At 35.3% G+C, this 27473-nt stretch overlaps 1 protein-coding gene across 2 annotated transcripts in view; it reads right to left on the reverse strand.

Moving 5' to 3' along the window:
- Positions 1–258: 258 nt before the first annotated feature.
- The window catches only part of UXS1 (UDP-glucuronate decarboxylase 1), a 51777-nt gene continuing 24562 nt past the window's right edge, over positions 259–27473 (reverse strand). For both annotated transcript variants that reach the window (XM_034419547.3, XM_034419556.3), the window contains exons 5-15: positions 24935–24995; positions 20236–20416; positions 18281–18385; positions 15629–15688; positions 12510–12631; positions 9909–10028; positions 6873–6916; positions 3422–3482; positions 2532–2589; positions 1473–1576; positions 259–1053 (exon numbers count right to left, since the gene is read on the reverse strand). In XM_034419547.3, coding sequence (XP_034275438.1) covers positions 922–1053; positions 1473–1576; positions 2532–2589; positions 3422–3482; positions 6873–6916; positions 9909–10028; positions 12510–12631; positions 15629–15688; positions 18281–18385; positions 20236–20416; positions 24935–24995 — 1048 coding nt within the window. In that variant the 3' untranslated portion in view covers positions 259–921. The remainder of the gene's footprint in view (positions 1054–1472; positions 1577–2531; positions 2590–3421; positions 3483–6872; positions 6917–9908; positions 10029–12509; positions 12632–15628; positions 15689–18280; positions 18386–20235; positions 20417–24934; positions 24996–27473) is intronic.

Genomic DNA, 27473 nt, shown 5'->3' on the forward strand with positions numbered 1-27473 from the left:
GCTTCTGTGCATGCACAGAAGCGTCAGAGCACAAGCGCACCCACGAATGAACCAGTAGCAGCTGAAATTGAAACCCACTACTGGTCCTACTTGATTTTTAATTTAACTTCACAGGATTATTTGTAATTGAACTGTATTCATCAAAAGATGTACTATCTAAAAACCTCACAAAATATTGATTAAAAGAATCAGTTACTCAGAGGCAGATGTTACATCAGTCTGCTATACCTATATAATAATATGTCCACAACCACAGACTTTTCTTTTACTTAAATCTGTAAGGTTCAGTGTTTTATTAAAATAGCATATTCAACCACTGGTAGCCAATAATACATTAACTTTTGCCCAGAGTATGCACAATACAGTAGTGATTTAAAATAGCATTTATCAGTGGAAATAGTTCAAATTCAAGTGTGCAACTAGAACTAAATGTTGGGTGTGGGAGGGGAAGGGGTTTAAGGAATACATAAAACTCTTGTACAGATATTTTCTAAATGCCAGTGTTTGTCATCTGACAATACTGCTACTTTTTTTCCCTTTATGCATAGTCTCTCTCATTTAAAGTACCCATTTTATAAATAAATTGGCAATTCTGCCCTTATCTTATGCGCAGCTTCACAAAGAAACCAGTAAATAAAACTGTCAAGGACAGTTATAACAAATGATCTCACAGCAAGATATAAAACCTGAAGATACTAAAAAAGGATGCATCTATTTTACATAAAAAGACAGATTTAAAAAGTGCAAGGCAAGAACTGCAGTTTTCTTGTTGAGGCACATCCACTTCTTTAAAGCAAGCTTCAGAGTGAAATTCCAGTTTTTTTTTTCTTCATGATACCTGTTCTGAAGTCTTTACCAAAAGACATATGACATCTTCTCAAATTCAAGGTAAGAAATGTCATTTCTTGTCCAATTGAATTTTTAGTTATGTCTGCTTCTTCCTTTTTTTATCCTAGCAGGTTTTGGTTTAGGAATATATTGGTTATTTGCTTGATATTCCAGTTCTTTCCGAAAATAATGAATTGCTTTATTTAAACCTTCTTCCAATGGAACCTGTTCCGGAGAGAAAGAGAGAGGATTATCCATGCTTACAGAATACGTGGTGCTTATTTGTAGTACTAAAACCCTGCTTCCTAAAACTATGCTCCTCAATTTGTGGAAACATTCATGGAAGTTTGCTTGTTTTCCAATTTGATAAAATTGGAAATAGCAAAAACTGGACATTTATAAGGGAGAAATAAGAGATTTACATATTTTGTTTCAGTATTTTTGTTAAAATGACTGGCTTTTGGAGTTTCTCCTGAGTTTAATTAACTTGCTTTATATAAAGGATCTGTTTTTAAAAAATGTCTCTTTTTCTTTCCCCAAAAGGAAGCACACCACAGAATAAATCACAACAACTTGCCTTAAATAGTATGAAATAAATAATATTACATTTTGAAACTACAATGCCATTGATAAACATTACGTACCACAGGTTCCCAACCAAGCAATAATTTGGCTTTCTTGATATCTGGCTTCCTTTTTTGAGGATCATCTTGGGCTTCTGACAGAAACTGGATTTCACTTCCACTGCCTGTAAACACATTTTATAATTAGTCATATTGCTGAGTGACTGCTGTTACAATTTCAATTTCTGAAAAGAGATAATATCCTTCTGCAAGGCATCCCGCATCAAAAGTTCCATAATAACACTGGTAGTCCTTGACCTGCAACTGTAAGTCAGCCTTGCAATCATAGTTGTAAGTCATGATGTTCATAATGTGAGTCATCATGTGACTGATCCAGTTGTTAAGTGAAACCATTGTTTGCTGTGAGCTAGTTTTTGCCAGAAACCAGAAGTAAACACCAGTTTCCGACAAAACTATCCTATAATCATGGTCACATGATCACAGGGTGTGGCAAATAGCTGCAAATGCTATCTAATTGCCAAACACCTAAAATGTGGTCATGCAACTGTGGAGATGTCAAGCGCCAAGGAAATCAGGAGATTCAGGCAGTTCAAATAAGTATAAAGATTTATTGCAAGCTTAAGCGCTCTACAAGAATCTGACCAATCAGCGGTCAAGCAAAATGAGTGAGAGTTAAGAAAGCCATTCACGGTGGGCTGGACTTAGATCTCTTGTGGGCGCGCAGAGACTCATTTGACCACTCCCTTCGGCTCAGCCTGGTCACCTCCTACAGGAGGCTGACATTAGAACCTTGAAACTGGGTTGTAAATACCTTTTGGGGGCTCTGTCATAATTTTGAAGAGTTGCTAAGTGACCAATCATAAGTCAAAAACTATACAATGCATTGTACACATAAAGGTACACATGGATCACAGAATTTTTAGTATTTATAGGCCTATAATTTTTCTTTCCTTTTTTTTAGTTAATTACATCTTCATTGGGTTTTCTAGTAGCAGCTCCAAATTAAATAATTTGAACTGATTTATTTATTAAATTTATTACCTTCCGTGGAACAATCAATAGGAGACACATATCACCAAGCTCTATATTTTCTTTACAAAGTAATTTAAATGTACTTACCCACAAGCTTTTTAATTAACTGGGCAAATTCTAGAATAGAATGTTCCTCTGGATTCCCCTAGAGATATAACAAGTATTATTAAAATAATGTTTACAGTACAATAGTACAATAGTTATAGTATAATGGTATTATATAGCACAATAGTACAAATTCATTATTTAAGTACAATAAGTAGGAGGAAAATATAGGTTTTGATCTTCCATAAAGAGTTATTTCCTGAATACTCAGATAATAAATTACAATTGCATCCCAATTGCAGAATTCTTTGTTCCTGAATGGAATCTACCACAGGAATTCCTAAAGTAAAAGAATGATCCAAAGACTGGAATCCTTGTTCTAGCAGAAATTCCTATTGTTTTCACACCACTCCTGAGGTCAAACCTAAGGAAATGCATTTTACATCTCAGATCATACTATGTTCAGTAGAAATTTTTACTATCAGGAACCTCAATGGTTTTAGTTACTTTCTGATTTAGTAGCAAAAACTCAAGAGAGATGAAATATTATGAGACAAGAATATAATTACAAAAGCAGCACACTGCATGCAAAAATTTATTTTAAAAATGGATTTATAAAAAGGGGTCTGCAAAGGCCTTATTTGGAGATATAATGCAGATATAATAGAACTCACTGCATTTAAAGTAGAAAAATTGCACCATGCTAGTTTGTCCTCATATGGTGTTTGTGTTTTTAATAACAATGAGAAGCAGAAGGAGGTACTGGTGATGGTGATGGGCCTATTGCAATTTTCAGATCAGGAAAATACAAAAGGCTACGTCCCAGCACAGATTGATTCCATGCACTCTGAATTTGGAGGTGCTATTTTATTTCCATACCACTTTACTCAATTTCCCATTAAGATTTATAACAACAAGAGTGTTTTGTTTACCAAGTTAACAGGACTGCTAACGTTGCTATTCATTAAGGCCACGAGCCCATTCACAAGGTCACTGGAAAAAAAAGATAAGACAATATGAGCTGAGAGTTATTTCCTGATTTATTTATGGTATGGCCTTGCAAAGTGCTGATGCTGAGGAAAAAATATTCTCTTGGGGGAAGTTTTACTGTAAGCAGTGGCATGGGGCGGGGGCAGTGGTCAAGGGGGCCGAGACTGACAAAGTCCCATCCCTTTTATACATGCAGTTCCATATGACCTTCACCTTTGGGATGAAACAGGAAGCTTCTGCTGATACCCATGAACAGAAGCTAAAGCAAGTAAACCACAGCAACTTACGCTGAATATACATGAAAGGACAAAGCAAAACATTTCCGCCTAAACAATTTTCACAAAAGACACAATGTGCCAATTGAAACAATGGGATGAACGAGTTATCAGGGTGTCAGATTTAGGTGCAGAACATGATAAAACTTTAAAATCAGGGTGGGGAACTTTTATTAGACTGAAAACTAGAGTTGGTTTTGAGTGTGGTACATCATGGCCCACCAATGTGGCCAATTCAAGAGATAAATGAATTATATAGATTAAAAGTAGTTAATTGGATTGTTTCTTTTGGCCTTAATTATGTTAATTATTAAATTATTACACAATGACATTTACTAACAACTTTTGGCAAGGTTCAGCATGTGTAGCCATCAGTATTGGGTTGCAAAACCCATCACAACCAGTTTGCTCGTGCATGAACATGTGTTCGTATGTGCGCAATGCTTCTGTGCATGCGCAGAAGTGTCTGGTGCGGGTGGGCGGAGCCTCCTGCCACCACTACCGGTTCGTCAATCTGGATAGAACTGGTAGCAACCCACCACTGATAGCCATGCTTTAAAGAGAGCAGAAATGTAGTTTACTCAAGTAAATGGATAGCTTATAGAGAGTCTAGGAACAAACATGTACTGTATATTCAGTTACCTCTCATTGTAAGTCTGCTATTAACTGCCTGAGTAGAAAATTTCGAAACAAAATATAATGTGACTCTTCCACTGTAATCCTCACAGGTGTTCATGGGCATCAGGAATTCAAGATGGCGGCCACATCTATGCAATCAATACCTGCCCAGCCATGATGCAGGCAAGCAGGGGGAAGGATACTGACTGCATGATTTTTGTCACCTTGTTGATTATTTTCATCTCCTTCTTTGGAACATTTCTGCTTGTCATATTTAACTTTGGCATTAAGAGCATAATGAACATTGATAGGCAAATTCACTCTGGATAACTATGGAATAAGGAAAGAAATTTAGGTTCCTTAGCCCCCTTAAGAAATGGGGGAGGGGAATTCCTCTTTTTTATAATTAAGCTATGTGATTTTTCTCCCCCACAAAATTCAATAAATGTAGATGCATAGGCATAAATGAATTTGGAACAGCAAAAGTAGTCACATAATTTTTAATATTAGCACAAATATTGTGCTTATTTTAGGTTACTGTTAAACCACCATTATGTTGGCTAAAACTGAAAAAATGCTCTCCCTACAAAGAAAATGCATATTCACATATTCAGCAGAAGATGGCAGTAATAGTTTAAGGAAAAAAACAGGAAACCCAGAGGCTTCTAATACTTCTTTTGCCTCTTAAGAGTCATTTTGTGTGTATGTGTGTATTTATGATTATTACTAAGCAATTTATATTGACTTTTTCCCATTTTGTAAAAATTAAGAAAAATAGTGTGGGTATAAATAGACATTGTATCCCTGCTGGGCTGGGCTGAATTAAATGTAGCCAAGGCGTTGCTAAATAAACATTCTACTCTGTCGTGGGTGGATAAATTTCCCACACTCTGCTCCAAACAAATACCTGAATGGCTAACCCAACACCAAGCCTCTGCTTGGGCCAAGGTTAGGTCAGCAAATATACATAATTGGAACTCTTTGGACAGATGGCTCATTTGCTCCTTTCTAACTTTTTAATCTAAAACAATAATTATTTATTTGCAACAATTATTTAAAGCAGCACCTTGCAATGAGAGAATAAAGCCAGGATGTACAGTACGACAATTATTTTCAGCGGTGACCTTTTCTTTTAACATTATTAAAGATTATGTTAAATAGATATAACAAATACAAAAACATAAATACATAAAAAGGAGAAGAAAGAAAAAGCATCTAAAAAGTGTAAATCTTATTTACAAAAAAAAAAAAAGAAAACATAAGCGGAAGAAACTTCCCCCTTCATCCCCGACAAGTAGATTCAACATTTACAACTCATCGCTGTCTCTTAAAATAGCTGCACCAGGACTGAACCAATGTCGTTGGTGCTCAGAAATATTTAGTCAGTGGTTTGATGGGTAGAAAACAGTGTAATTTTATGACTTTTTTAAAAATTAAAATGTTATTAAGTTCCTAAACTGAGTTTTCTAGAATTATAAGTTTGGGATTGTTCCAGGAAAGATGATAAGCCACCCAACGGCATTCTTGGTATGCAACATTTTTAGATGAGTCATGATTATCAGTCTTCACATCTGCAACCCAAACTGTACAAAGAGATGTTTACTTAATCGTATGCTAGATGGAAGTTCAACTTGCTAGCGGTAATGAGAAGTTCTAGAACACAAACACTGATCTAATTTGTCAGAATTCTTGCCTTTGAGGTGAGCGCATCTCCAATATTTAGAATTGGTAGTTATTACTGCTTTATTTTTCTTTCAGTTTTGAGGCAGTTAGCTAGAAAAAATATACCATATTTTTTGGAGCATAAGATGCACCTTAGTTTTTGGGGAGGAAAATAAGAAAAAAGCTGATTGGCAGGTGGATCCCGGAATACCTCCAATCAGCTGTCCCCAGAGGTGAATTTTAGCAACAGGTTCCCTGGTTGTGAGCTCTGTGCCTTGTTTTTTTTTTCCTTTTTTTCCTGCCTCTGAAACTTCTGAAACCCAGTTTCAGAAAAAACTTTTTTTCCTGCCTCTGAAAGACTCCAAAACAGAGCTTCAGAAAAAAAGCCTATGAAGCTCTATTTGGGGGCTTTTTTTCTGAAGCTCTGTTTGGGGGCTTTTTTTCTGAAGCTCTGTTTGGGGGCTTCTTTTCTGAAGTTTCGTTTCTGATGCTTTTTTCAGCTTCTGAAATCTCCTTTGAGAAGCTGGGCGGGGCTACATTCAGAGTAAAAGACGCACCCAGATTTTCACCCACTTTTGGGAAAAGGTGTGTCTTATACGCCGAAAAATACGGTAATTATAATGCTCTCTCCATACAAATTCCTACAAATAGTTTTTAAAAAGTGCTATCAGATAATGGGCCACATGAATGAAACTACTTAGGAAAAGTGCTGAAAAGTTATATAGCAAAACTATGGCATGTGGAAAAAGCTTTCCCACAAACTCTTCTTGAAACAATTAACATTGGCTAGCTAAAGGCCATAAGAAGATTGAGTTGAATTCAACATAAAAATGTATACCTGACATACTGGAATGCTCTGGTTTGAGTGCCAGGCCCATATACCTGGAAGAATTAAAAATGACATAAATATGCATAGCAAAGATACCACTTTGCAGTGACGTACAAGTACCATCCATGTATCCTTGTTTGTTTATCCTGATTTACCAAATGATTATCTGAAATTATATGGAAAATAATCTTATTATAGACCTCCTAAATACACATTAATTTTTCTCTGGGTTCATGGAGTGCCGTCAACAGGTGTCCTATCCAAGATACAAACCAACAGAACTATTTCATATTGATCTATTTGTTCATTTTCATGATCGTTTCTTCATGTCTAGCAATTCTTACCAATTAAAAAAACCATTATTTTCAACATTGCATTTTTTGGAAGAATTGGGGTTTTTTTTAAAAAAGATTTCATAGTAGAACATGCCCCAAATAATTATCCATTTTCTTTACAAATGAGAAAGAAAAAAATGTTCTTAAGTTGGCAAAAAGTAAAACTAAGTCACCCATGCTGGCTTTTCTGACAATTTATAAAGAATTTAAATCTTCTATAAAGAATTTAAATCTTTTTCGCGCAAGTTGAGAAACTGCCTACTAAGTGTCTTAGCAACAATCTTTCCAGTAAGCAGATTACAAGCATTCTGCTAGTATATGGTTGCTTGCCAGAAAACAAAATATTGCAATTTTGAAAAGGCTGAATCTCATGAGATTCCATTGTTCTTCAAAAGGATTTCAATACATCCTTGCCTAAAAATCCTTTACTTTTATATTGCAAAACTTCTCTGCCATTCTAAGATAAAAGCATTACTTTATTGTAAATATTTAAATTGTTAAAACTCAGCAGCAGCTTTCAACGTTATTTTAAAAGGAGCCATTTCAAACTATTGCTTGAATCACACCAAATGGAATTAAGAAGCAGTTTACACAAATATATATATATATATATATATATATATATATATATATATATATATATATATATATATATATATATATATATATATATATATATATATATATATATATATATATATATTTGTGTATATTGTGTATGTATGTATATATATGTGTGTGTGTGTGTGTGTGTGTGTATATATATATATATATGTGTGTATAGTTAATATTTCGGGTTTCTTCCCGTGTAATTGTGGATATATCCCTAAAAGGGTAGAAGCAACGTTTCGGCAGAATCCCATCTGCCATCATCAGGCTTATGCCAGTAGTCATTTTGCACTAACTGACGTTGGAATTTCAAATCTGGTGCTGGTATTCTGGGATGGCTCCACCTTTTCATTCTGATTGGTTGGGAGTCCCAGTATGTGTTTATTGGCTTGGCTTCGGGTGTATGGTCGGTTTTTCTCCACTAGGTGGCAGGGCTTTATCTTTGTGGCTGGTTTGAATATGATTTGGTTGGGATTTTTTTGTGCAATGTTTGGTCCATGTTCCACATATGGTGTCAAGATTCGTCTATCTATGAGAGCAGGTTTCCAAATAGTAGGCAGACGTGAAGTGTCATCCCGTTTATTCATGCAATATGGTCTTTTTTCCATTTCTATTGCTTCTCTGATTATCCTGCCATTGAGATGTTCTATTTTTGCAACTGTTTTTGTTTTATTAAAATTAATGTTGTGTCCTGTTGTATTTATATGTTGAACTAATGATGATGTGTGTTCTTGCTTTTGTATTGAGTTTTTGTGTTCCTCGATGCGCACACTCATTCTTCTGTTGGTCTGTCCAATGTATGTTGATGGGCAGGAAGCACATGGGATTTCATATATGCCTTGATCTTCTAATTCTATTTTGTCTTTGGGGTTTCTCAGAATGGACGATATCTTTCTATCTGTGCAAAATATGGTTTTGATGTTGTGTTTTTGTAGTACTTTGCTAATTTTATCTGTTGTTCCCCTTATATAGGGCAAGATGGCTTTCCCATTGTTTTGTTCCTCTTGTTGTTTTTTATTCTGTCTTGGTGTTGTATGTTTGATCATATTGATGACTTTATTTCTACAGAACCCATTTGATGTCAGTACATTAGTTAGTGTATATAATTCAGTTTGTAAATGTGCTTCATCAGCCAGACGTTTAGTTCTTGTGGTTAATGTTTTGGCAACAGAGTTTATTTGTGCTGGATGGTGGTGTGATTTGGCGTTGAGATAGCGGTTCGTATGTGTCTTCTTTTGATAGATGGTATGTCCTAAGGTGCCATCAGATTTTTTATAAATTAATACATCGAGGAAAGGTAACTGGTTTTCTGATTCTATCTCCATGGTGAACTTTATTTTGGGATGGAGGCTGTTCAAATGTACTAAGAAGTTTTCCAATTTATCTCTTCCATGTGGCCAGATCACAAAGGTGTCATCAACGTATCTGAGCCATAATTTTGGTTTGTTAACAGTTTTTTCTAAGGCATTGGATTCGAATTCTTCCATGAAAAGATTAGCGATGACTGGTGATAATGGTGATCCCATTGGTGCACATACATACCCATGAAAACTTACATAAACAAATATATATATATATATATATATATATATATATATATATATATATATATATATATATATATATATATATATATATATATATATATATATATATATATATATATATATATATATATATATATATTTGTCATTTCTAGAACTCTAGCACTAGATGATAAATGAATATCATGAATATCTGATATAAGTAAACCACAAGATATACAAGTACTGTGTTAGCAAATATCAATTCAGGAACAGTTTTCAATAGAAACAGTTCACCTATTTGGTTGAAGACTTCACTTGATTTCTTACCAATGAATCTTCCACGTCTTAGAAACAATTTCTATAATCTTAGGTATCTGAATATTAAATGGCACTTCTGAGTACAACACAATGTGCTTATGTGATTAAATATTAGATGATACATTAGAATGTTTAAATTCTTAATTTAAGATTCTTTACTAAAATATTGATCCTGTGAGATTTCACAAAATGGCAGACTTTGATTTGTCTTTGCCACACAGTCATTAAACTGAATGGACAAGAAGATGAATACATACAGTTAAGGGTTCTCCTTGAAGAGCTTGCAAGATAAAGTTACTAACAACTCTGCCATCATTCATGTGCATCCGGGGACCAAATGTATTGAAGATTCGGGCAACTCTTACTTCAACACCTTCCTGAAAGGACAAGAAAAATAGCATCTTGAAAAAATTCTATTGAAAATAATATTTTTTGTATTATTCCAGAATAAGACATACCCACAAACACATACAATTGTAATGATTTCATATGGTGCAGTTCAGTTATAGTTCAGAGTGGTGCAGTGACCTAGAGGTGGAGCTCTCACCTCACAATCAGGAGGCTGTGAGTTCGATTCTAGGTAGCGGCAGATATTTCTCTGTCTGGGCACAATGTGAAATTATCTGCTGCAAACTCTGCATTGGCGACAGGAAGGGCATCCGGCCAGTAAACACTCAACTCCATTCAGTTGCCCCGACTCCAGGGATATGTCCCAATTTAGGGATTATGGGGTCATTAAAAGACAAAAAAAAAAAGTTCAGCTATAGATCTATTACTCGCCAACACAGTGTCCTTCAAATATCTGCTACAACAGTCCCACCATCCCAGCCAGCCTCTAAAATGGGTTAGCAATTATGAGAGTTGGAGTCCAGCATATTGGGACTGTACAAGATGGGGAAGACTGGTTTGTAGCATTGTTGTTGCAAGAACTCCTTCTCAGAGATTTCTCTTTGGAAGGATAATATAATGATCTGTCAGGAGTATTTCTGATTAAATTAAATCAATTTTTGTTAGGCTTTTGGGGACACGAAGCACTTTAAACTAGTAAATAAAAGAGATACTCTTGAGGATGCCATGAATGTTTATAGATCCTGACAACAGCAGGAAATGTTGCCAAACATGTCTCAATTATTTGTTCTCTTTATAATATTTCTAGAAGAAATGCCAGAAAGTATTAGAATTTACACTGCCTCTTATAATATTTGTATAGCCTATCTGCCTTTTTAGTATCTTAGCAACTGTAGATTAGAAAATGAAATTCACCACATAGGATGAAACATAAAGAACCATTTAACTAGTTTATTCTTAACTTCCCAACAACTTTGTTCCTATCAAAAAAAAAAAAAAATCTACTAGATGAAGTAAAATTAACTGTACACTGAAAACATCAATAAAGCTAATGATAAAGCTAAAGCTTTTGTTACTGGAGAAGGCTTTGGATGTTTAGGAAAACCAAAGGCAATCTTAAAAAGAAGCCCAGAGGAGACAAAATGTTTAGATGCTGGCCAGTTTGGTCTAGTGGTTAAGATACAGACTAGAAACCAGGAGACTGAGTTTTAGTCTCGCCTTATAAATGAAAACCTTCTTGGTGACTTTGGGCCAGTCACACACTCTCAGTACAATCCACCTTACTGGGCTATTGTTATGGGGAAAACAGGAGGAGGTAGAAGTATTAGGTATTTTCACCGCCTTGAATTATTTATAACTACCCTGTTTCCTCCAAAATAAGACATCCCCTGATAATAAGCCCAATTGGGCTTTTGAGCGCATGGCAATAAGGCCAAGCGCTTATTTCCGGGTTTAAAAAAATATAAATCAGGGTCTTATTTTCGGGGAAACAGGGTATAATAAAGGAGGGATAAAAACAAAATAAAAAAATAACAAACACAGGTTTATCAGAACTCAAGAAGCAGTTACTGAGAGAATAATATGCATCAGTCCACAGTTTACTGTGACCGAATAAACAAACAAAAAATAACATCTACCCACCCCAGAAAACAAGTGATGAAAAAAAAGATTTTTGTATCAATATATATGAAAAAAAAGATGGGATTAACAGAAAGACCAAAGGCTGCCTTCAGCCCCCAAAGATAATTACTTATCTCACACCTGATATATTTTGCATTCGTAAGTGCCTTAGTATTACACTCATTTTTCAAATTCTGGACTACAGGCAGTTCTCTTACTACTTACAACAGTTCATTTAGTGACCTTTCGAAGTTACAGTGGCACTGAAAAAAGTGACTTATGACCACTTTTCAAACCTATGACCTCTGCAGCATCCCCATGGTCACGTGATTTACATTTGAACACTTGACAACTGGTTCATATTATGACGGTTGCAGGGTATGAGGTCATATGATATCCTTTTGCAACCTTTTAACAAGTCAAGTCAACGGAGAAGCCAGATCCACTTAACAACACTTAAGTTAGTTACGTTTGTTAGTAACTTAACAACTGCAGTGGTTTACTTAACAAATGTGGCAAGAAAAGTCATAAAATAGGCCAAAAATCACTTAACAAATTTCTCACTTATCCACATAAATTTTAGGCTCAATTATGGTCAGAAGCTGAAGACTACCTGTATAATGTTATGACTAAGAGCCAGATTGCATAGTGATTAGGGCAGCAGGCTAGAAGCTGGGAGACTGTGAATTTTAGTCCTACCAAGACATAAAGACAATTGGGTGACCTTGGGAAGAAGGAAGAAGGCAATGGCAACCATTTCAGAAAAAAAAAAAAACATTGCCAAGAAAACTGCAGCGCTAGTCCTGTCTGCCACCAGGAATCAACACTGACTTGAAGGCACATTCTCTCACACACAAATGTTATTACTGTGCAAAATTTGCCCTCAATACCTGCTTCATATAGGCATAGCACATGGTTTCAGCAACTCTCTTTCCTTCATCATAACATGCTCTAGGTCCAATAGGATTCACATGACCCCAGTAATCTTCATTTTGTGGGTGAACTTCAGGATCTTGAAAGAAAAAAAAAGGAGGGGAGCTTTCAGTTATCCAATAACAAGTAACAGTATTAATATTAATTACTTTTGATGGAACATATTTTTCTAACTTTGACCTAAGGATGTGTGGAATGCTTAGTTTCCCAGGTTTACAATTCAGTACAGGTCTTCCATTTCCTTAGGGTCTTGAGTAAAACAGGGTGGAACTGATGACCTCCTTTTACCGGTCCACAATAGAAAGCGTTCTCACTTATTGCATCAGGGTATGGCATGCTGGCCTGACAGCCACAGATAGAAAAACATTATAGAGGGTGGTGTGAGCACAGCACAAAACATCGTGGGCTGTCCCAATACCACTAGATGAGATCGCTAGGGCTCGCTATCTTAAAAGAGTGAGGAAAATCCTCAGGGATGACTCAAACTCTGGTCAGCACTTCTTTACCCTCCTACCATCCGGAAAGAGATATAGAAGCATAGCCAGCCGCACAAACAGGCTGAAGAAGAGTTTCTATCCGTGGGCTGTCAGACTCCTGAATGTGAAATAACATCATAATTACGTAGTATGATGGACTTGCCGGGGCGGCACAACGTGTAACATGTTCACACTGGTGCAATAGGACTGGGTGTTTCTTAATATAATTTATTGGTTAGGAATTTTCTGTCTTCACTGTGAGTTGTACTGTGTTGGGGGGGGGGTGCACTGAGGGAGCTCCACCAATCTCATTGTACATATGTGGTGCAGTGACAATAAAGGTTGTTGTTGTTGTTATTATTATTATTTACTTTATTCATTAAACATGAAACTTAGTCAACTGAACATTCAAAAATGCATCACAAATACCATTGACTGGTGCTAATGGTTGATACAGGTTGCTGCCAACGTTCTAGGTATCAACCAGTACCTTCTTAAAATATATGATGTTCCAAGTAGCGCAGTTTTTTTGCAGTTCCGCTGGTGTTATTGAAGGAAACTGCAATTTTTTGATGTGTTTTGTATTATTATCATCATCATCATCATCACTATTACTACTATTACTATGATTATTATTATTATTTTATTTTTTAAAAAATTATTATTATTTAGCCATTCCATGCAGGAATGGACCACACAGAGGAGAAAAAAGGCTATTCTATAGAATCATGGATAGCAGAGCTCAGCAATATGTTACGTGAATGTCTTTCCTGTCTTGAAAACTTCTTTTTCTTATCTTTCTGGAACCATCTGTTCAATTTCCTTGAAATACCTATAGTTTTAGTGCAATTCTGGGAACTTAATTTATTTGTAATTGATCCCAGTCAATTGAGAGGTGTGTGTGTGTGTGTGTGTGTATGTTCCACACACAGAGAATATATGGGCCATTAAAAAAATTTAATCAAGGACAAACAAAATCTATTAGAAAAAAGGTAATATGCTGATCATATAGCTCAAACATAGCCAGTTTAAAAATTGCTATTGAGCACCAGAATTTTCTAGAAAGGCATCAGGGTTTTGATTTTTTTAAAAAAGGAGAGAGAATTGCCTTAATTTATATAAAATAGAAAAAGAGCTATGCCTAAAACAGTCAATTTTTAGTAATTTTTAGCCTGTAGTACAGTGGACTAAAGCACTGTTATTAACAGATTAACATCTGCTGCTTGCAATTACTGCAAGTTCGAATCTCCCCAGGCTCAAGGTTGACTCAGCCTTCCATCCTTTCAAAGGTAGGTGAAATGAGGACCCAGATTGTGGGGGCAATAAGCTGACTTTGTATAAATATACAAAAGTATGAAGGCTATTGCTTAACGCATTGTAAGCCGCCCTGACTCTCCGGAGAAGGGCGGCATATAAATTAAAGAAAAAAAAAATTCTTTCCATTTCTACTTTGATTTACTTTTGCTGGGCACTACTAAAAACAAGTGGAATTCTTTCTGCTGAGCCACAGTATCATCCGATACAAAATTAATTTATTTACAACTGAGGTTTTTTTTAAAAAAATTGATTGGATAATTAGAGAGTTCTGCTAAAATGCTTTATTGCAGTTACTCAATTGAGAAAGGATAAAAGAACACACCCATCAATACAAAGGGTCCTTTAATTATCTGCAATGTTACAATGACAAATTGTTCATACATACCATGTGATAATGTATGTTTTAAAAATATTTTTATTGTTCTTCTATTGCAGTTTTTTATTGTATTGGTGTTTTTATATTGCTTTTAATGGTTTCTGAGCCCCCCCTCATATATTTGAGATGGGATTTATATAAATTGAATGAACGGAATATATAAAAAAATTAAGATATCCCACATATTCTGTTCGCAAATTGTTCAATAGTCATATCACCGATATAGTTTAAACTGTACATTTTAAATCTCTTCATATCTGAATTAATTTCAGTTTCCATCAACATAAATTCCCAAAGAAATCAACCTCCATTAGTAACAATGAAGAAGGTTTGACTGTACTGCATTTCTACACCATGGCTTGGCAAACGAACCTTGTCTTTTATAATTGGATTACAATTCTTATAGGCCTCCATTAAAATGGCCATTGGTCAGGGAACATGGGAACTATTATTTGAACATTTTGATGGCATTAGGATGCCAAACTCAGAACAAAACAATATGTCAAGTTGAATGTAATCAAATTACAGTAACTCATAATTAAAGAGTAAAGTAGTGTAACAGAAAATATGGATGATTTGTCAATCATCATCACCATACAGCCAATTATCTATGGAAAGCCAGTTTGATCTAGTGGTTAAGGCACCAGGCTAGAAATCAGGAGACCATGAGTTTCAAGTCTCGCCTTAGCCATGAAAGCCGGCTGGATAACTTTGGGCCAGTCACATTCCCTCAAGCCAACCCACCTCACAGGATTGTTATGGGGAAAATAGGAGGAGGAAGGTGTTTGGGATATGTTTGGTGGCAGGAAACAAACAAATTGTTCATACTTTAAATGGAAGACAAGTGAGGTGGAGAAATCAATAAAGCCTTTATGAAGTGGAACTTCCCATATCAGTCACTTCTTACCTCCATACACTTCAGAAGTGGATGCAAGGAGAAGACGGGCTCCAACACGTTTTGCTAAACCTTAACAAAAAGAGGACATATTTTTTTAAAAGGAGCAGACATATCTTTTATTTTATTTCAACCAACCCTGAAGTAAAATACTACACATCAGCACTTCTTTCAGGACAGAACAAATGCTGATGTGTGATTCAAGAAGTATTTAACTATGCCAAGAAAATTTGTACCAGTTTTAAGAGTTTTTAGAAGAGCTTGTAGCCAGGTAATATTGTATATTACTTCTTTGCTATGAGGGTTCATTATATTATTAGCACAGGCAGTTGAAAATGATTTATAATCTGGAATTTATTGTTATTTGCAGCAGGTGTCACATAACCTTCTGCCCCTTTAGTTCTAACCTCTGTGAAAGGATTACAAACCAAAATGTAATAAAATAAGTAAGTGAGTGAGTGAGTGATCAATCTAAGGTGAAAATGAAAAGTTTATTCTCATCCTGCCATTAAAAATCAAGAACATCAAGGCTGAAAGCTACAAAACAAAGGATATAAGAATCCATTATAACGAGTGGCTTTAATCATATATGTGTACGCAGGCAAATAATCCATCTATAATTACTTAATACAGTTGTTTTCAACCTTGGTCACTTGAAGATGGGTAGACTTCAACTCCCAAAATTCCCAGCTAGCAAAGCAAAGTTGGCTAGGAGTTGAAGTCCATCCATCTTCAAGTGACCAAGGTTGAGAAACACTGACTTAACACTTAACAGAGCAAACAACATTTTAAGACAGGGAATATCAACTTGGAGCCTGGGGGTACCAAAACATTCCCAGGCAAAAATCCACTAGGCTCCCTATACTATTTTGTTTTTGTTTTATAATGTTTAATTGTTTTAATTTCAGTGTGTGTATCAGAGGTGGGTTTCAGCAGGTTCTGACCAGTTCTGGAGAACCAGTAGCGGAAATTTTGAGTAGTTCAGAGAACTGGTAGTAAAAATTCTGACTGGCCCCGCCTCCATCTATTCTCTGCCTCCCAAGTCCCAGCTGATCAGGAGGAAATGGAGATTTTGCAGTAACCTTCCCTGGAGTGAGGTGGGAATGGAGATTTTACAGTATCCTTTCCCTGCCATGCCCACCAAGCCATGCCACTCCTACCAAGCCACACCCACAGAACCGGTAGTAAAAAATTTTGAAACCCACCACTGATGTGTACATATTTATATTGAATTGTAAGCTGCCCAGAGTCATTGTTTGAGATGGGCGGCTACAGAAACTGAATGTATAAATAAATAAAATAAATAAAATCACCCATCCTATTGATTTGCAGGAGTGATCCTTCAGCGGTACAATGATCCCACTGGGATGGCTAAGAGGAACCCCTGGGTCAATATGCCTTCTGGCAAATGACCTTTTATGAGTGGCCATGTCCTCAGTTATACCATTTTTCTATCTGGGCAAGATTGCAACTATTTTTTAATATGATAAAATTCCAAATGTGCCCCCAGCTACATTTCAATTACATTGCACAATTTTATTCTAAATAAAAAGATTCAGATTTATCTCTTAAAGTAGATACATCTAGGAATATTATTGGTGAATGTTCTGTTCTATTCTGAATGTTCTTTTCTATTTCTGAGCCAATACTTAGTGATTTGCCTTGAACATTTTCCCATAAAATTGTTTTTTTGCTCTGCACTATTAAATATTCTTTGCTATCTGAGCCAAAGCAGTGGTACAGAATCTGTCATTTACCAGATTTGTGAATTCCTTCTCACTGCAATCTGTCACAATTTTCAATGATAAGCATGGGCTGAATTGCCTTGGTATTATTATAGTAGGTTCTTTGGTAACAGCTTCAAAACTAAATTTCTCAATGGAATGGAAATAATTTTAAATTGTATTAGACATGAATATTTGCTTACATTCTCTATTAAGAATAACCTCTTGGCAATTCAGCTACTGTATAAGGGCTGCTTCAACCACCATGTTGGCACATACAAGCTCAGCATGCCTTTATTCTGGTTAGGTCTGTATTGTCACATACACAGAGGTATAAGCACACACCCATGCAAATACACACGTTCACACTGCTAAGACAAGCTGGGCAATTGGTAGCTTTTTGCTGGCTCTGGAGTCCCATGTTGATCATGATTGTTGAAAACTGACAACACAATGTTCAATCATGCCAAATGCTCTGCAATACTTAAAAGAAACTGCTTTAAACATTCAACCTGTCTATATGCATAATGTGTCTTTGTACACTATGGGGCCCTCAACTGTATTCAAAATTGTAAATGGGGTCTTTGGCAACCAAGAATTTACTGCTGATTGAGCCACATGCTGGTGCAAGCTGCATACCCTTCCACAAGTGGCTTGTCAACCCTACCCTCAAGTTGAATTCCTGAACAAGTACATGCAATGTGGCAAGTATCAGCATGCTGCTTGTCTGTTGCAAAACCATATTTTGTCTTAGCATGTTGTGTGAACTGCTAAATTCAGCTCAGAACTTCTTTTTAGCATTTCAGATCAAACAGGAGATCAATATGCAACAATACACAACTACAGAGGGACATGCCAATGGAAAAATTAAATGAGAATGCTGAGTTTTACCCTTCCTAAGTAACATGAAAATAACGTTGCACTTAAACTTTATACTCACCTAACATATTTAATGTTCCAATTGTGTTTGTCTTTAATGTCTTTATGGGATTATACATATAATTTGGAGGAGAAGCTGGAGAAGCTAAGTGATAAATCTGGTCCACTATGGAAAAAAGAAAAGAAACAGAAAAAGAAACACAGAGATAGATAGATAGATAGATAGATAGATAGATAGATAGATAGATAGATAGAGAGAGAGAGAGAGAGAGAGAGAGAGAGAGAGAGAGAGAGATCGAATTTATTTTACATTAAATGATTAAAAAAATTATGAGATTCAACAAAATAATAACAGTACTTTTCAGCTTTAGATACATGCATGTCAAACCCCGTTTATTATTGAAAGACACTCTTCTTGTAACCAATATCCTAAAAGAATCGGAATTAGAGTGCAAGTTACACATCTCGGAATTCTGGGATAGTTCATAGGCTCTGCTCTATAGTGTAGGGTAACCAAAGCTGAAACAAGGTGAACTCATTTTGCTGAAGAGCAGACCATCAAAGATATTATGGAAAATTCAAGCCGCCAGTTTATTATCAGATGATTAATTTGCACAGGTGAAAGCTATTTTTCAACTGCAAGATCTTCTGTATTAGGTTACATGCACATGTAGGCAAGATGCATCTTGAGAAAACAGATTGAGATAGGTAGCCAGAAAAAGCACTTGTGAACATGTCCACAGTAACTATAAGAAGAAAGCCAGCTCTGCCAGGTAGTCAATTCTTTAAATCCTCATCCACAGTCACGGACTGCTTGGGACTGAGGATCTTCCTCAAAAATCAGAAAGTAAACATGCAAGGCACTTTAGCAAGCCATGGCAAAGTAATTCTTCAAGTCCTGTGTCACTATTTTCCAATGACTGATTCAAAATGTTTATAAAACATTCACAACGCTAACAGGTTCCTTATGAATTTCTCTCCAAAAGTGCAAAAGTCCAAAAGGCAGAATTTTTTTTCTGCCTACATTTTGGTATGCCAATTCAAGAATTACAATCAATGATGACTTCTACACCTATATTTTCATTTTGTTGTAGACCGATGGAGAAGATATTTTGCACTATGAAGTATCTGATTCTGTAAGCAAAATATTATAGAATAAACCTGCAGATGAACTCAGGTAAAGGGGATTGAATCAGATATGGAAAATATATTAAACGCAGGAGTAAAATTGTCACTGAAAAGCCTTGTTCCTATTCTCCATCATTGAAAGAACATAGATGCTCCTTCTTCTTTTCTTAGGATAATTAAAGCTCTCCTCTATACTAAAAACCAGGACCAGGCATTCCAGGATGGTATCTCCATATGATTTCAAATCACAATGAAGAAAGGCAGTATTGTATCGTCTGAATCTTCAGATGCATGCATGGTAGAGGCCAAATTCCCTACTTGCTATGATCAATATCAAATTGACTCCAATTGGATAAAATTTGGAGAACTTGGAAATTTGTTCAATTTAAAACCAAGGCCATCCTAATTTGGTAAGATCTCTAGTTATATCAATCATATACTGGTATAATTAAGGAAAACGCGTCCACCATATCAATTTCCTAGGAATTTCAATACTTCCAATGACAGTTGCCTGTACAAGCCAGTATACCCAGCTCTTCATGTATGGGTGAATGCAATAGTATATCATATCAGATTCAAAAGATTTCAAGCTCTGAAAACTTCTGCAATGTTCAGAACAGCATATCACACACCTCCAATAAGATCAAAACAACCTGCTTTAGTCTTGAAAGGAAAGTATCAAGCTTCTAATTGAATGTAAAATACCAGAATAATCACTCAGTGTACACCATCCTGTCTAAGGATTATGGAAAATGAGATTTAACAACCTTGAGGATACCAGAAGAAGCTATTGTAGAGACATTCCAACCACACAGAGAAAGCACTTCATGCAAAGAGAAGAATTCTTCCTTACTGTCATAACCAGCATGTATGTCTCAGGATACTCACCTTCAATGTACAGGGGCTCTACGACATCATGATTAATCAGTTCAAAGTTCTCATGGCCAATCCAGTGTTCCACATTTCTTTTCCTGCCCGTAAAGAAGTTGTCCACAACTGTAACTTCATGGCCATCCATCATTAGTTTGTCAGTAAGATGAGAACCCACAAACCCTGCTCCTCCAGTTATCTGCATTAGGACAGTTTGCATATAAATTTTTCTTCTATTTTAAATGAAAATACCAGACAAAAAGTCCACAAACATTACATAAAAGAACAATAGCATTCAAAATTCTTTTAGCATCTGAGCATCTGAGAAGCCACATACAAGATTTTCCTTCAGATCAATTAAACAAACCGTAGGTACTAATGTTTACAATCTCACCTCCCCAAAGAAATTTCCCTTTAGTTTAGCAAAGAAGTAAAGTAAGATATAGGAAGAGAAATAGGACTTTAGTGCCCAATACAGTATATTCGCACATTGTGTAGGATATATTTCGTATATGTTGAGAACATAATTTTTAATCAAACAGAGGATTTTGCCATTTTAACATGCAAGCTTTTCATGAAGATGTGGAGGCTGACAAAACAGAAGAGACATGCAGACCCAGATTGTCCACAGAAGGGTTATAATATGGACAGGCAATCCAAAACTGTTGCATCACTTTCTCCATTAGGAGGCCTCTTCCCACAGCTACTATTTCACTATTAAATAAAGGAATTAAGCAGAACTACATTTTGAGCAAAGGCCCATTTTCTCTTGGTTTTCCTTAAGCCTTCTCATCAATTTTGCACAGATAATGGGGAAAAATTATAGGTCATCTAGTTTGTCATAGAAATACAAAGATCTTTAGTTGGTACCATTTAGAAGTCCTAATTACCCACAACATTCCAAAGACCATAGAAAATAACTGTGCACTATTGAACTGTGAAGAAAACAAATGGGCTTCAGTTTAATATGACAATTTCCTAAGGGTCAACTGTGTAGGAGCCAATTTTTGGTATTCAACCAAGACAAGCTATAGAGCAGCTGTGAGACTAAAGTGATTGCAGATATTCCAAATAACTAATAGTGGAGGAGTCTTGAACATATGCCAACTTGGCTATTCATTCATTAATTACTGTCTTTTACAATGATAAAATGTATCGAAGGGGGCAGGGGTAGAAAATTACATGTGGAGTAAAAAAGGAATGTTTTTCTACTTGAATTTGAAAGTCAGCCCATTTAAAAATTATAATTCTCTATTATTTAATATTATTTAGTTAAAATGACTGATAAAGTGAACAAAAGGAAAAAACCCATATTGATCTATTAAGGATTAAAAAATCTATTTTATTTTAAATTATGTTAAAAGTTTAGTGTGTCTACCCAATACAAGCAATCAATAGCAATGTTTGCAAATAAATACATGCTCCTGGTGCAGTGCAACACTTACTTACTGCAGCAAATATCTCCAATGTGGTGCCCTCAAAATACACTGAGAATTCTCAGCATTATGACAACCTCAAGGGTTTGTAGGCTTCCCAAAAGCATTGTAGGATATGCCACAAATTGTTCCAGTTAACAATGTCCTACTGTGCAAGTGAAATTCTATTTGCTACCCACAGGATCAAAGGGTCCCATAGGATCCAAGTCATTAATTACTGTCCCACAATGTTCAAAAAATTGACAGTAGGAAAAATGTTCTTTAAACTAAATTCTTATTAAAAGGTTCCAGATGCCAGATTAGAAGTGTTCATAACACTGAGTACAGCATTTTTTAAAATAATCATACCACAAAAGCTACTACATGTGTACTAGATTTGTGGGAGAAGAACATGCAACAGAAAATTATAAAAGGGACTAAGAGTTTGTCCACCCTATCTGATTTGGTAGGACAGGTAGATGATGTCCTTAGAGAAAATAAAATGCTTCTCAAAATGGTACATCATCCAATCTCAATGCCACAGAGACTAATATCAACACATTTTTGGCCCAACATTTTAATAAGAGATTTATGAACCATAAACTATTAATTCATTCATTCATTTGTATAAGTGGTCCTCCCTTAACAAGTTGCTTACTGATTATTCAAAGTTATAACAGACATTCTCCAAAAGGTACTTATGATCCATCTTCAAAGTTATGACTGCTGTACTCTCTTCTGGAGTCATGTGGTCACACATTTCCAGCATTTGGCAACCGGCTCACATTTAGGACTGGTTACAGCATCCTGCAGTCACATAACTACAATTTGTGACATTTTTTTGCTGGTGTCCAGTGATTTTTTCAAAAAAACCCAACAACCCTCATTTGAGGAAATGATCATGTTGTTCACTTAATGACAGCAGTGACTCATCATAAAAAGTTGTAAAATTGAGTGAGACATGAGCTGACCTGCTTAACAACCACAACAACTGAAGGTGGAAATTCCATCTTCTTTCATATGCTATTTGGAATTGATATTTCTTTTTATAGAATAGAATAGAATTCTTTATTGGCCAAGTGTGATTGGACACACAAAGAATTTGTCTTGGTGCATACCAAGAAATTTTAGCGATTCTAGAACAATCCTATTGCTCACTTTTAAAATTAAATAAGTGTCTTGGCTAAGCAAAATCTCCCCATTAAGCATATTCTTTGGTCTCCAAAATGAACTATTTTAGCACTTTCCTGTTCTTTTTAAATACAGTACTGTGTAAGCATATACAAAAATTGGATTAGGAAATATTCTGTATTGTAGGAGATTCTGTATAAATATAGAAACATTAACTTGCACAGTTTGAAACCTGTTCCATTTTACATGCTACTTCCTTTGTATCAGATAGCATGAGAATCATACATGTGTTTACCATCTGATGTATGTCTTATATCTAAGCATGTACTTGAACACCACAACAAATGTCTGCATTAACACAATATAATCAATGAAGGAAAACATTTATACAACTTCCCTTGGAACATTTAAATTATGAAAGTAATTTTTTTTTGTGAGTACAGCCTGAGAATAGGAAACAAGAACTGTGCACTTTTTCTTCTGCATAATTATTTCACTGAACTTTAAAAAAACTGATATTAGGTGTGTATGAAACATTAAAAAGATTTGTGTTATAATGGAGATGCAATTTGCTCTAAAGCCAACAGTGGTGCGATTCACCACAACAAAGCTGGGCCCATCAACTGGAACTGCTTTGGGTCAGCTCTTCTCCCCAATGACAAGATGAAGGGCTTCTAGAATAGGTCACTAATTTGATTGGCACTGAAGTTGCCAATCTGGAAGATACTGAAAAGGCACCTGATTGGGTAGCTTTGGAAGATGCTGAGGCAATTTTTTTAAAAACCGATTCTGTGGACGTGGCTTGGTGGGTGTGGTGTGGCTTGGTGAGCGTGGCACGGGAAGGATACTGCAAAATCTCCATTCACACCCCACTCCAGGGGAAGGATACTACAAAATCCCCATTCCCATCCCACTCTGGGGCCAGCCAGAGGTGGTCTTTGCCGGTTCTCCAAACTACTCAAAATTTCCGGTACTGGTTCTCTGAACTGTTAAAAATTTCCTCTCCAGAGGAACTCTCCAGAACCTGTCAGAACCTGATGGATTTCACTCCTGCTGAAGACCTGAAAACATTTCAGCCAGTAGTGTGGAAAGAGGCTGAGAGGGGTTACTAAGCAGCAAGGGGTGAAACAAAGTAAAGGTTTTGTTGATTAGGGGCCACATTACATTGTGATATAGGTTTAAAGAGTGCTTAGCTGGAGCCTTTGTCAAATTTGGGATGGAAATTATTTTATGCAAATTACCATGAGGGATGTAAAGCAATTGGCGCAGTCACAGATATGAGGTTAATATTTTCCATGGAAAAAGAAAATAATAGAAATGTTTCCAGAAAGGCTTAATCTCCCATCATTGATGGTAATCACATATTATTTCTGTATAGCTTACTTTTTAGCTAACATAAATAATATTGCCTGATTTTTTTAAAACAACTGTGTTAGTGGCCACATTAAAAATATGCTGGAATGCATCTGAAGTTGCTCACTTATATGGTTCACCAGTAATTTGAAAAGCTACTGTTCCAGAATATAGAAAGATCTCATTAGATGCATCACACGAGACGTTGCTCAAATGAAGATAATCACACTGCATTATTCATTGAGAGACTCAATGAAATTAAAAGTGTCACTTCGACACATACCAAGTTCAAGCCTGTTACCTTTCCATTTTAATACAGAAATGCACATGTCTTATGACTAATCCTTTATGGGGGATTTTATTTATGATTGCTTTCTATTTTAAGATTACAAAGAGTAGTTTCTAAGAGGTTCTTAACTGCATGGAATATCAAACAAAGCATTGCTCAATCAATTCTCCTTTTTGACAATATTAATTAAAGATTAATCTCCATACATTGTTTCTTCTCTGAACTGGGCAAACCCTAGAAATCATGGAAGCAGTTAATTAACTTCCATTTGATTGGAAACAGCCCTGGGGGTCAGTGGGACAGCCTGTAGGATGCTCAACAAAACAGAAATAAACAGTTGCTCCACCAAACTGCCACAGACATTCAAGCTTGAGTAGGCTCAGCAAAAGATTGGCTTGGATCCCTGTACAATTTATCACAAAGTAAGATATTTCCTTTTCAGTTTGGACCCACTTCTAACTTTGTTTTCATTAATTTTATTTTAAAAACTGAGAATAACTGATTAGCCTCAAACAAGGGCTGAACTTACCAAAATTCTTTTACGGTCCTTTTCAGATAAGAACTTCACTGGTGGGTACTTCTGAGTAAAACTATGAAGCATTTCAAAATAGAAACATTAAAACAACACATCAGTAAAGGTTGTAAGCATTGTTAACATTCATTAAATATTAGTTTTTCTCAACCAAAGCACTTACTTGCTTCCCGGATTTTTCATGGATTTTTAAAAACAAAATCTGGATTATGAAATATTTTATTTCAGAATTATTAATAAGGTGTTTAATAGGAAGAACTGTGGTTAATAATCCCCAAAAATATTTCTAATATGTTTAATGGTTCAAAATATCACTAAAAGTATGTACAGGAAAACTGTTACAAATATTCGCCACAGCAAAAGAAATCTGACTCTAAATAATTGTGGCATTTCACAAGAGAGGAAAAAAGAATTAATAGTTCTTTAGTTATTTGGCAGAGTCGGTGATTCTCTTCCCACATCCTGCCAGTGTTTACTTATTTTGATTTAAGAGATTTCTAGGCCACTCCAACCTAATATTCTTCTATATCAGAAGATCTATTTTAAAACAACAGATTCTTAGAATTAAACTGGACTTCTTTGCGATGGATACCTCTGTTTGAACTTATTCATTAACATTAGTTCCTTGACTTGTCCTATTGTAGAGATGAAAAAGAAATCTGGTCCTAGCCTTCCACCCATACTTCTGCTATCCAGACATTGTTGAAGTGGCATGGGAAGAAGCCCCAGAGGTCTCTGCTTATGTATGAATTGACCCAAATCTGTATCTCAAGAACGTGCTCAGACTGTGTTCTGAAATTTATTAACCGGGTTGTGTATACTTCCGCCATCCCAGCCAATCTCAAGACACTCAAATGTATTAAACTAGTATACTTCTCTTGTGCACTAACAACACAGGGACACTAACAGAGACACCAAAAACCATTTAGTATATCCTTGCTTTGTTTGGTTTTTTTTTCAAAGTATTTTTTTTTATTTTTTTCCAACATAAAATATATCCTTGCTTTGTTTATAGAAGAATAAGATAATGCGTTTACAGTACATATGGAGAGTCATTTATCAGCATATTGGGAAAAATATTTAAAAATTCGTATTAGCTCTACAGCTCAATAGTCATGTTTGGAAAGAAAACACAGGTGATATTCTGAATAAATATTCTGATAGAACATCATTAGCATCAGCGCTACTGAGAGATTCATTATCTTACATTTGATTTACTCCATATTTATAATTCATTCATTATAGGGACTATTTAGAAATCCCATTTTCAGAAAGAAGCAATATAAATTAGGTACAATTTAGAAGGCATCTCTCTAAGAAGGTGTAGAGAATATTACATCTGGATGATTCTAAGACTGCAGCAAAGGGATTTTCTATCCAATTACACTAATAGACATTATTGATTCCAGCATGGGTAAAAATTACCAGCTCAATGTCATGCATTAACTTTGAAATAGAGGGAGAGAACTTCATATTCGGTTCTGAAATAGCCGTCTGCAACTCTGCCTACTAAATACTTACTGAGATATCAATTTGGTTTTCAAATTAGGGGATGATTTTATATAATATGATAGAATTATATTGTATATATCGTATATATCGTATTATATGATATAATTATATAATAAGATATATTATAATATATAATTATATTTTATATAATTATATATATAATTATATATCTTATATAATACATTTGATAATCATTGCTTGAATTGTTAGATAATATTTGTTTACAATGCATTTTCATTTGCAGCTTCTGTCTTTCTTAGTGAATAAAAAGAAAAAAATGCTGGTTTGTTGTAAAACTGCACCAGCAGTTTACAGTAATACATGTTTCTACATGTTGTCGTAAATACAAACATGCTGTGTCCCAAAAAATGCTGATAGTTTTTAGTATTTAATTTACAGTAATTCTTAAATGGTGATTTCCACATTAAGTTCAGAATTAAAATAACTGCAATGATTTGTTTTCAATCTATTATGCAGCAAAAACATCTCTAAATTTAAGATGTTTAAAAATATTTGGAATATAATATTGAAGCCTCCCCATTTATATTTCAGCATTCAATTTGGACTAGATATCTTATAAGAAAATAATTGATCAGTGGAATTTAGAATAAAATATACTGCATGTTATTATAGACTGTCAAAAATTTCCAAAGATTTGAGGTAAGATGCCAGATATGGTCAATCGATATTTATTGCTGAAGTTTACTGTATACAAAATCCTTGCATTTACTTTCAAAACAAACTCCAAATATTAATATATTTGTAAAACATGATTTGCTGACATTTCCAGGAGAAAATTAAAGGAAGAACTAATTTAGTTCTACCTTCCTCCTTTTAGCATTGTTATGCTGTCATATTCAACTCTAAATTCTTGTCTTTCAGAAGAGATTCTTGTATTTTAGGCTGCAAATCTATTTACAGTTACCTGAGGAGTAAATCCCACTGAACACAGCAGAATTTTTTAATAAACTTCTACAGGATTATATGATTAGTTTGATAAACCACCAATGATAGGTTGTTACTA

The sequence above is a fragment of the Pantherophis guttatus genome, chromosome 5, assembly GCF_059756535.1.
Source record: "Pantherophis guttatus breed Tessera chromosome 5, ASM5975653v1, whole genome shotgun sequence".
In the NCBI taxonomy this organism is placed as follows: Eukaryota; Metazoa; Chordata; class Lepidosauria; order Squamata; family Colubridae; genus Pantherophis; species Pantherophis guttatus.